We start from the raw sequence: 12,018 nt of genomic DNA, 5'->3' as shown, positions 1-12,018 counted from the left end.
CAGCATTATGTAAGGTGGTTACCAAAATCACCTCCCAAGATAAAGAATAGTAGGTATACTCTACCACCTTCCAGCCAAGGTAGTATGTGTGCATGTCCGTTATCTTAGAAGGAAAATCTTAAAGCAAATTAAAATGCTACAGGGGAAGAAAACGGAAGAAAGTCAGGACCACAGCAGAAGTAAGATTTCTTTTGTTTCATTGTTTGACTTTAGAACTATGTAAATGTTTTATATAATTATGAAATAGAATTAAATCAAATTTTAAGAATCCAAACCAAAAGTGAAATGGTGGCTTAGCCATATAGTAAGGCACTGAAGTTTAAAATGTAACTTTAAAAACAGTAATTCTACTCTGTGTCCCTAACAGGATACACCCTCAAGGCAAGAATACTGGGAAGAAATCTTAACTTGTTTTTGGTAATCTCATCATTAATAACAATAAAGTTGGTATTTTTATTAAAAAAATATATGTACACATATATATTATATATATATATATATATATATAAACAGGATAAACTAAAATAATTACGTTAATACATTAGGAATCAATATTTTTAAAGAGGATGAAAGAAACAAACATAAAATCAAAGAGGTTGAATAAAAGCCCTATAATTTTAAATTTGAATCAGAAATATCAATACAAACTTGTGATCTGTTTCTTCTACTTCTGGAATAGACAATGTGCAAGCTGATGGATCAAAAGACAAAGGAGCTATCAATGATTACTGATGTCATGTTCAAACACCTCAGGAACCAACTTAATGGGGCTGCCAGTGGCCAAAGATAGGACAACATGAGGATGGAAATGGAACAGGCATACCTGTTTCAACCTGTGACTTCATAAGGATACACACACAAGAAAACATCAAAACGCCAAATTTCAGTGGTGTTTGGGAGATTCTAGGGAAACAACCAGCTATTTTGAAAACTGCCAAATAAAGGGAAACGATCAAGCATTTATGCTGCCTTCATTGCAACAACTTAATCTCAGGATTACCCAATTGGTGAGGAAAAGTTCTTGCTTAGAGAATAATCTAGCTAATAATTAAAGAAGGAATGATAAAATATCACCATTTTGCAATTTTTAAATCAGTTTTGGCCAAGACTATCAGTGGCTGCTTAAATTGCCATGGCCTGAGTTGTGTCCCCCGAAATTCATCTGTTCAAATCCTAACACCCAATGCCTGAGTGTGACCTTGGTTGGAGGTAGGATCTTTATGGAGGTAATCAATTTAAAGTGAGATCATTAGGGTGGGCCCTAATCCAACATCACCAGTGTCCTTTAAGAAAAGGACACAGAGGTACGCACAGAGAGAAGGTGATATGAGGCGACACAGGGAGAAACCAGCCATGCTAAGGAGAGAGACCTAGAACCAATCCTTCCTTCATAGCCCCCGGAGGAACCAACCTTGTTGGCTCCAGATCTGGGAGACTACATATTCCTGTTGGCACCCATTCTGTGGTGCTTTGCTATAGCAGTCTCAGCAAACTAATAGAATTACATAAAAATGAACAGGATTATTATAATGGATAGATCAAGCTGTCAATGCCTAAATCTGCTCATCAATCTTCACATCACAGAGAGAGTCAGGCGTTTTGTGTCTCATGCTAGAAGTGGACAAGATGACTTATGAAGCAGTATTGTCAAAGCCCAACAAAACAACTAGTCTCAATCTGATCAAGCCTTAGGTAGAAGGCAGAGGAAAACATTTGCAACAAGAGGATGTAATCACAAAAAAACCCCACATGTTTTCTTAAAATAATTTACAAGGAGGGAAATAAAGGAACAGTGAACATTTAGAGTAAAAAGAGATTTTAGATATTTTATTAGTCAAATGAAATGTGTGTACTTGTTTGATCTTGACAATAAATTATGAGCAAGAAAAGTTATGTTAGGTTCTCTAAGTGTTGGTACATAGCATAATAATGGTACATAGTTCATAGTGTTGTGGTAAAGATCAAGTATGACAATAGAAGTAGAGCACTCAGCATAGTATAATCTCAACTACTTATATAGTTGGCTTAGCCCATTTATATACCCAGATATTAGTATAGCAATCATGCATGGTATAATTTCAATTATTTATATACTTTGGTATTGGCTAAATTCCTTGATACAACTGCTATCAATATTAAATGCTGTGATAGGTATTACTTAATTTTTATGTGCTTATAATATGTCCACACAAGCCTAAATGACACTTAACATACTTACAAGGTCCAATCTGAGCCAGTATTGGGCCAAATTGATTTTCACTATTCATTATACTTCCCATTCTCACATGGATCCTCAAAACCACCTGGTCCCAAGCTCACCTTTGGTAGAAGATGCAGGAAAGAAGCATTGTGAGTTTTGGGAAGAAAAGCCAAGGAAAGGGTTAGGAGGGAAACACAAAAGGAAAGGCAGTCTTTAGGAAGGTTAAGTACTCCACTAAATATGATCCCAGAATTCAGTCATCCTATGCCTGCCATTTTCAGGAAAGACAAACACTGTCTTTCAGCCTCCACAGGGTCGGGCCTTAGAAAGAATCAGTGTTTTCAGCCAGCTGGATCATGTTTGGACAAGAGGCAGAACACATCTGGTCATTAATAGTGATAATTGCTCTTTGGTTAAGAGCCATCATTTAGATATAGGAAATGTTGCAGCTGACAGCGATTGTGAGTCAGGTGACTGCATCCTACAAATTTCCATTTCAATTTTTCAAACATTTATTTGGTTTGAGAGAGGGGATCAAAGGTTAAGGAAATAAAGTTCACATTTTCCGCAGATAGATTGGTATCAATCTTGTTGGTATCACAGGAAAATAATCCTAAGACACAGAAAGATATAACATCAAAAGAGTATTACAAATTCATGGGCTTACGTGGGATTAAAGCAAAGTAAGGCATCAAATCAAGGGAGTTTTTATCTGGTTAAAATGATTGTGAAAGTCCTCATAGAGAAAGTGGAATTTCAAAGAGGCTTTTAAGAAAAAGGAGTAAGATTATGCTGAGTGAAATAAGTCAGAAAGAGTCAATTATCATATGGTTTCACTTATTTGTGGAGCATAACAAATAACATGGAGGACATAGGGAGATGGAGAGGAGAAGGGAGTTGAGGGAAATTGGAAGGGGAGATGAATCATGAGAGACTATGGACTCTGAAAAACAATCTAAGGGTTTTGAAGGGGCAGGGGATGGGAGGTTAGGGGAGCCAGGTGGTGGGTATTAAGGAGGGCACATATTGCATAGAGCACTGGGTGTGGTGCAAAAACAATGAATTCTGTTACAATGAAAAGAAATAAAAAAGAAATAAAGAAAGAAAAAGGAGTAAGATGGGAGATAGTGGTAGAGTGAGGGGAAGAGGTTTGGGGATAGAGAAGGGAGAACATTTCACAGGGCTCTAAGTTCTTCAGATAAAATACAGGATGCCCAGTTAAATTTGAATTTCAGATACATAGCAAATAGTTTTTTAGTATAAATATGATCTATTTGGGCCATATATTTGGGTCATACTTGAGTTTGAAACACCCTGAATGTGTTTAGAGAAACAAGTAAGTTGTTTTATAAAGATTTAGTCTTTGTAGAGAAAGGAAATGTCTAATGATGTGGGAAGGTTGTTTTGGTCACATACAGAAGGTTTTAGATTACAGACAGAAGAATAAAAAGGTGATTTTATGGGTCTGAGGAGAAATTTTATTTCCTGTAGAAGTGATATGATCTAACATGCACCATAGGAGAATAAGATGGCAGTGATGAGAACAGGAAAAATTGAGATACAAAATGGGCCAGGAAGTGACAGATAGTGAGGATGTTAATTTAGACAATGGGAATGATTTGTAAATGGACATCACTGAGATACAGCAGAGCAGAAACGATAAATTGGATCTCAGAACAAAAAGAGATGTGGAGTCAAAACTACCTACAAGTGTATTCCTATTGACTTGGCAGATGACGATTTTTGTTCTCAGCTATATAAGGAGGAGAACCCGATTTTAGGGGGAAAAAAAAAACAAAAAACCAGATACTACAAAATAGGGGTCATGTCAGGAGGATCTGGCCAGGTGGGCATCCAGATACAGATGCTCAGGAAGCAATTACAAATATTTTTCTGAACTCAATAATTTGGAATTTTAGATATATAAGCTGTCACATCAGTGAGTTGGTCAAACTTCAAGGAACCCCTCTAATTCACCATTAGAGGCAAGAGAGGAACCAGTGAAGGAAGGGGAAAAGGACTAGAAGAACAGCAATAACGAAAAAACTACACCAAGTCTTGGAAATCCAGAAGTCAAGGTCAGTCACCACTCTTAAATCATTCAGAGAACTCAAGAGTATAGATTGAGAAGCAACAACAGTGGTGCTGGTAATTTTGGAGAGCATTGTTTCAGGAAAGTAGCATGAGTGAAGCCACGGTTTTGGAGACTAAGGAGTAAATAAATGGTGAGGGAGTAGAGGAAACCAAAGATGTGAGATGTGAGAGGACTGGTGTTTGAGGACAAAACCAAGGGGAAGGAGCCAGTGTGGTCAACGACTGATCTGCTAAAAGAAGGGAGCAAAGTCTGAAAAGAGTTTGCAGCAATGAAGTTAAATGCCTATGTGGAGGGACTGGCCTTCAAAAGAGGAGGAAATCATCCTCAGAGTTAAATGGGAGGAAAGACAGAAGATTAAGGATTTGACGCATGACTCTGTAGAATTTGGTTGTTTAGTCTCCACTTTTAAGTAAGAAAAGAAATGCCATTATGTGTTTTGAAAGGAGCATGGTGGAGCAGTCATGGGACATGGACGTAAGTTTTGGTCTCCTGCCACCTCTTAGACATCTTTTAGTTAGATCTTGAGCAAAATGGAGGAGGAAGTAATAGTGACTGCGGTGTTGCTCCGTGGTATAATGCATTTTGTCACAGCAGAAGTAACCTGGGAGCAAAAAGCTTAAGGAATGGAGTCTCTTCCAAGTGCTGAGTGCCTGTTGCACAGAACCCTGGCTCCTGCAAAAGCACTGGTCTCCCATCAGACAGCACTTCATTATTTTAAAGTGTTAACACAACTGTGTGGTATTCCTTGTGTGTCAAGTCTGATTTGATGTCGTTGACAAAAATAGAAAACCAGCAATTCTATTCCCGTGGCTTCATAGGCATTGTTTGAGCATCTCAAAATGAGTTTGAATATATAGAAACACTTTTATTTAGTTTAATGATACGGTCTTGTGATGGACTACCCTGTTAAAGGGGCTTTCAGGTACATTCAGAAAACCCCATTGATCCCATCAATGCTAAAAACAACCCATTAGTGTATGGTCTCATTTCATAATGACTATCAGCTGGACTTACAGAAAGAGATAAGGCAAGAATTTCTTTCTCCTCATTATCCAACTCTAAAATAAGCATAGCTATGAATATGCCAATGCATTTGTTATATGATAAGGCTTTTCTAGTACATGTGCTTAGGAAGTGATATATGACAGTTATTCTTGAAAAGGCAATTACAAAGAAAAAAAATGCAGATTGTCATTTCTGAGACTAGGAAGTGTTGTATCAGAAGAATTAAAATAAACATGCCTGACTATATAGGACCATAGAAGCAAGGGAAGTTAATTTTGGAAGGGAATTTGGGGATAATTTTATGCAATCTCTTTCCTTTAAGACTGAGGAATCTGATGCCTAGAGGAGGAAATAGCTTACGGAGGAGCACAATCTAGTTCAGCTACAAGTCTTCTAATCCATAGTCACTGTCACAATGACAAATTTCTATCAGGCTTCTGAGGAATTATTTCCAGGTCCATAATAGTGAACATATGGCATAGACTGGGCACTCAATGAATGTTTTCTTAATTATTTACTTTGAGAGAGGGAGAGAGCAAAGGAGAGAGAGAGAGAGAGAGAGAGAGCGAGCGAGCACTGGGTGAGAAGGGGGAAGGGCACAGGGGGATGGAGAGAGTGGGGAAAGAGTTTCAAGCAGACTATCCACTTAGCATGGAGCCCGATATAGGGCTTGATCTCAAGACCCTGTGATCTGAGCTTAAACCAAGACTTGGATGCTTAACTGACTGGGCTACCACTGAGATGCCCCGAAATATATATATATATATATATATATATATATATATATATATATATATATATATTTTAATTGGACGACTATATCTCTGTTGTGGTTACTGATGCCCCAGGGAATTAGAGAATCATCCTCCATGTGCAGTTTTTCCAGCACCTGATAAGGTTATTATATAAGGCACAATGGCTTTAGAAAAATATAATTTAAATTTACCATGTAGTAACATAAGCATTACTTCATTAGAATGTACCAGGGATTATTAATCCATTACTGCAGATGAAAGAACTAAGACTCAGTAAATTTGTATAACTTGTTCAAGGTCAAACAATCAGATATTGGAGTTTAAGCCTATTTTTGGTCCTTTGATTCCAGGTGTTATGATTTCTTTGCTGTATCTTATATTTTCTCCAGGATGTTTATAACCTCCAGGAAAAGAAAAACAAACCTGTGAGGGAAGAGGTAGGAAAGAAGACAAGGGAAGAGAAATACCAGAAATGGTGTGAAGCTCTTATAGAGAATACTGCTGTCAAAAAGAGGTCAGAGTTCACATAATAAAGGAAGGATTTGTGTTTTCCTTTGGGAGATCCATTTGGGGGCTCCAAGCCTATGTTGGCTCCAAAGAGAAGAAAGCAATGTTGTGCAACTTGAAAGGAGGTGTTGACTTCTAAATGTGTTTGAAAGGCAGTGGGGTAGGAAAAGCACACATATGGGAATCAAGGTACCTGGATTTTAGTCCCAATTCTGCCATTACTTTCTTGTGCCCTTAGAAAAGGCCCTTCCTATTTTGTGGCTCAGTGTTATCAGTTTATAACGAAGTGTGTTCAACTTCATGGTCCTCAAATATTTTTCTTCCTTTCCATCAATTCCCATTGGTGGAGGCTACCAATAATTTGAGAAATGCCTGAAATGACACTGTAAACTGAGAATGCAACCCACTTTCTTGCCTGTATAAAATGTGGTTCCTGTTTCTTTCAAACAAAAACAACTTTTTGTACATTCTTTATTAATCACATAAAGTGATTATACATGTAACTGATTAGCTTTCTAAGTTGGGTTATGGAACTTTTCTCCCACAATATTTTAGAAGAGTAATTTGTCCCTTTATTCCTTGGTTATATCCAATAAAAGCTTCATAGATGACAAAAAATTACAAATGATTTCCAGTGTATGCATCATCGTTAATGATCACCGCTGATCTTGAATTAGTAGATTTTGTCAGTAATTATCAATACACTCATGGGAATTTTTTGTTTATTTTACCATATTTTTCTGAGAAACTTTTAGGTCAGAGATTTTAAATTAGAATTGAAAGCTCTTGGGGTACTGAAAAAGTGGAGAAATTACAAATATTATTCTGCAACCAATGCTGTTTTATTATGCAAATGAACTCCAAATCTAGCAACTAAATAATCAACCACTGGGTTAAGTTCAGAAGTTTTAGTGCAGGACTTAGTGCAGAAAAAAAGTGCAGTTGTTTTCACTTGCATATTGTTTTTGGATATTCATGAATGAACAGAAATTGTAGCATTTTATCCCTTACCTAGAGTGTTAGCTTGGTGTGGAAGGCATGCAAAGAATTTTAGAGGGCTTATGAAAACTCCAAAATAATGGGAAAATGAGTTTGTGAATATAGCTCTCTTCAGCTTCTCAAAGGGATTATGAATGGTGACAATACAGGTTAAAGAACCACTACTCTACATATCCTCCAATAACATGCCACAGTTCAGGTATTTCTTTGGCAAAGTGGGAAGCTGATTTGGATTATAGCTCTAAAATTTTTAATAAACCTTTAACAAAATGAGGGTTAATAATAGACCACAAGTATATGATACCTCTTCTATACTTGAGTCCTAAAAATAAACAAAATAAAATCCACTATAGTGCAAAACATTTTGATATAAATTAAAGACAACCTAAATAAATGAAGGTATATCATATTCATGTATTAAAATTTTAAGATATTCATTCTCCCCAAGTTGATCTATAGAGTCAAGGCAATCTCAATTACAATTTCAGCAGACTTTTGGGGTAGAAATCAACAGAGTTGATTCTAAATGCTATAGGAAGAAGCACAAGTCCTAGAATATCCATAGCAATATTAAACAATAAGTACAAAGTTGAAGGATTTCCACGACTTTATGATTTACCATATAGTTATTCCATATAGTTATTATAATTAAAATACTGTGATACTGTTTGCAGATAGACACATAGAACAATGGAACAGAGTAGAGCTTAGAACCAGACTCCCACTTATCCAGGCAAAAGTACCAAAACAATCTGGCGAGAAAAAAAGAATCTCTTCAGTAAATTATACAACTGGATATTCATATGGGAAAAATTGAACCTCAACCCTTGCCTTACATGAAACACAAACAATATGGCTCATATACTTAAATACAAACATTAAGAGAGGGATTTAAGGGAATGAAAACACTATGAATCTTCTCAAAGTCACCAGAAAATATTTTTCTACTTCTTAAAGATATTGTTTCCTAATTCTCTTTCATAATTAAGTAGCTATACCCAATACTTAGAATATATTTCAGTTCAACCTGGGTGGCTCTGAAATAATCAAGCAATCAGCTAGAAAAAGATTGAACTTCTACAATAAGTTGGGTATAAAATCTGGCAAACATACATTTTCTTATTACTCTGTTTATTATTGGAAGTTCAGGGCAAATAGTTCACTTACCTTTGATGAACAAAGTTGCCTAGATTTAGCTCCATTGATTTTCTTTCTCCAAAAGAGATTTTCTGGTCTTTAATAAAATTTTGTTACAGAAATTAAAGTATCTATATATTCTCCTACTTGCTTCTCTTCCCACTGCCCATTCCCAAAAGTAAAAAAAAATAATAGTAATAATAAAACATAACAACAAGAACAACAATGATAATAGTGAACCATGCAACACAGTCATTTACCGGAGTCCGTAGAGAACTGTTCCATCAGGATGCAGTCGGATCATTCGATTTTTCACGGTAACCCCATGCACAAATGATTTCTTGTCATTCAGAAAATAGGTGTCTGGCACCCAGAGTTGGTCAGCTACCCTGTTGTCTAACGTGAGGTTTAGCGGGATTCCAGAATAAGAAAGTCTTTTGTCTTTCCAAGACTGCTGGAAATACATGGTGAGTGTATAATCCTGTGAAACAAATGAAACAAAAAACCAAAAATTTAAATTATCATCATCAAAGGCCTTTTGTCATGAAAGTGATAGTCTGTGATACTATATATTCTCAGAGATCCACTGTCCTGCTATCCCTGAAGTTACACGTGAATACACAGAAATTTGCACCTCCAAATATAGGCAACCAATAGGTTAGAAGTAATGGAGTAATAATTGAAGGCAAGCACGAGTGTTCACTCCAATGTAGTGTAAATCCATTGCACTGAATTTTAAGGTTTGAAGTTAAGGTAATGATCATGGGGTAGGTCATAAAGAAAAGTTGTACTGAGAGAACCATGTCCACAAAAATCTACCTCTGGATATTACATTTATGGTACTTTTTTGGAGGGGAATGTTTGCTCAATAATAACTAAAAATTGATGTGCTTAACAGGAGAGGGTGTTTTCCAAATTGCAAATGTCTTTCGAAGGAATACTGCTGTTTGCCTTATAAATGTCATCAATTACCATTATCTGGATCTTTCTAGCAAGTTACAACTTGTCTCCTGCTACTAAAAAGTAGTTTATAAAGCACGTTTGGATGGAGATATTTATTTGGCTTGAGCACTGAAATCAGTGGTGTAACTGCTCAATTATTTCTCTTATCCCATTCCTGCTTTGTTTTAAGAACTGGTTTGAGTTCAGAACTGGGTTTGTACTTGACTTGGTTTCCTCACCTCCTATAAAAGGTAACACTTAGGACATGCCGTCTGTATGTTTCTTTTTCCCACCCACATTTCCCCTGGCAGTAAGAGACAGGAATATTTGGGCTCAATAAATAGATTAAGCTACTAGAGAGGAACCATAATAATTATCTTAAGAGTTTTAGTTGTCTGTTTTTTTTTTTAAAGATTTTATTTATTTATTTGACAGACAGAGATTACAAGTAGGCAGAGAGGCTTGCAGAGAGAGAGAGAGGGAAGCAGGCTCCCTGCTGAGCAGAGAGCCCGATGCGGGACTCGATCCCAGGACCCTGAGATCATGACCTGAGCTGAAGGCAGTGGCTTAACCCACGGAGCCACCCAGGCGCCCGTAGTTGTCTGTTTTTAAAGAGTTCTATTAATTCAAAGTGTAATTGTACATTAAAAAATGATACCAGTAAAATCATAGACTTTAAGATGTGAGTCCCAATGTAATAAAAACAGAAATAATCACTTCTTCTTTTCAAGGATATTTATCTGTCAGCGGTAACTGTGAATGCTTTAGCAGCAGTTAAGAAAACACTGGATAACTCCTGCACATCGTCTGTGTACTAACATTGTTGCATAGAACACTAATCACATCATGGCTTACATCCGGACAAACCATACTTTATTTAGAACATTATATGGATCTATATGCATTTGTGAAAACTCCAAAATATAAGACAATATTCATTCTGGATAATGAGTTCCAGTGTCCTTTAACCATTACAGTGGAGAACACTTACACTGTTTACGCAGAAGGCATTGTGCCTTCAAAGCCATCCTTTCTTGTTCATTAGCTCTTCACTATCAATCACACACACCTAAAAGGTCTAAAAGCTCCTTCCACTTTACCTACATTTAACCAAAAAGAAAATGCACAGGATTCTATACAATTCCCTTGTCCCCTGCAACTATTCTCATTTGCATCGTCTTCAATTTCTTAACATCTTTTCGGAAGAAAAATGAAATCTGGGCAGAACTCAGAGGCAGACTCTGGGCCTTTGATTTCAAATACATGGATTCTAAGATCTACCACATGTAGAGCTATGTAATCATGAGCAACTTAATCCCCTGTATCTCAGATGCCTCATTTTAAAAATAAAAATAATAGCATTTACTGGCTTATTATGAACATTACTTGGGAAAATTATGGTGAAGCCTCTTTAGAAACTGTAACATGCTAAACAAATATATTATCCTCAAAACTGTTGTTACTTAAGGATTAATATCATACTTCCAAATTACTTTGCGTGTGCACATTCATTTTCATAAGCATTTCTATTTTAAAAGAGATGGTTATGAAAAAAAGACCTTGTAGGCAGAAGGACCCCAATGACCATGAAAAAAATTGTCTGTGATCCATTGCAAGTCTTCGTGTCCAATTCTTATTTGTAATTCAACCCAAGTGGGAAAATTAATAACTAGTCCAAGACAAGTTAATGTAGTAATGTAATTTGCCATTGTGATGAGCACACTCAGCAACAGAATACATTGTTTCAGTATTCGTGCTCAATAGTCATTAGCTTCCAGATCTTCATGAGTGGGACAAAAGATTTCCTCACAAAGAGACCAAGGGGCAAAATCCTTATTCCACTTTTTCTTCAAAAGAGTTTTAACGTGTGATGGAGAAAAACCTATTCCTATAAAGTCAAAGGGTTATAATGGCGAAACAATACTCTTAATACTATAATGAAAACACGAGTTTGTGGTAAATAAACAATGGAGAGTCAAAAGGAGAAAAGAGCGTAAACATGAGTAATCTCTGCATAGGTTTAAGTAAGTGTGTGTGTCTCCATGGATGTGTGTGTGTGTGCGTAGACCTTCTCCCTTCTCTGGAAACTGTTTTGTTTCCTGCAGGGTGAGAACTATACACATGCAGTGAGATCTTTGCTCTACACAACTCCCACTCTGTTTTCACTAAGTATCGACTAAAAATCACATCACGGTTCTAAACTAAAGCAGTAATTTACCCTATTTGCAAGAAGAAGTAATTCCGTGAAAAAGCATTTCGGCTTGTGTGTTACATTTGGAAATGGGTGATGTGGCACAAGTACTCTTCAGAACTTTTCTTATGTATTTCTAGTATTATTATCCTAATCTATGACCTCATTCCATGATAAATGGAAATCT

The 12,018-nt window shown here is 36.5% G+C and overlaps 1 protein-coding gene across 1 annotated transcript in view; it reads right to left on the bottom strand.

Annotated features, from left to right (window-relative positions):
* GABRB1 (gamma-aminobutyric acid type A receptor subunit beta1) overlaps positions 1 to 12,018 on the bottom strand; it is a 400,080-nt gene that overhangs the window by 256,812 nt on the left and 131,250 nt on the right. The window contains exon 4 of the mRNA XM_059396136.1: positions 8,959 to 9,179. Coding sequence (XP_059252119.1) covers positions 8,959 to 9,179 — 221 coding nt within the window. The remainder of the gene's footprint in view (positions 1 to 8,958; positions 9,180 to 12,018) is intronic.

The sequence above is a fragment of the Mustela nigripes genome, chromosome 1 (assembly GCF_022355385.1).
Source record: "Mustela nigripes isolate SB6536 chromosome 1, MUSNIG.SB6536, whole genome shotgun sequence".
In the NCBI taxonomy this organism is placed as follows: Eukaryota; Metazoa; Chordata; class Mammalia; order Carnivora; family Mustelidae; genus Mustela; species Mustela nigripes.
This window is presented reverse-complemented; position numbering and strand designations above follow the sequence as displayed.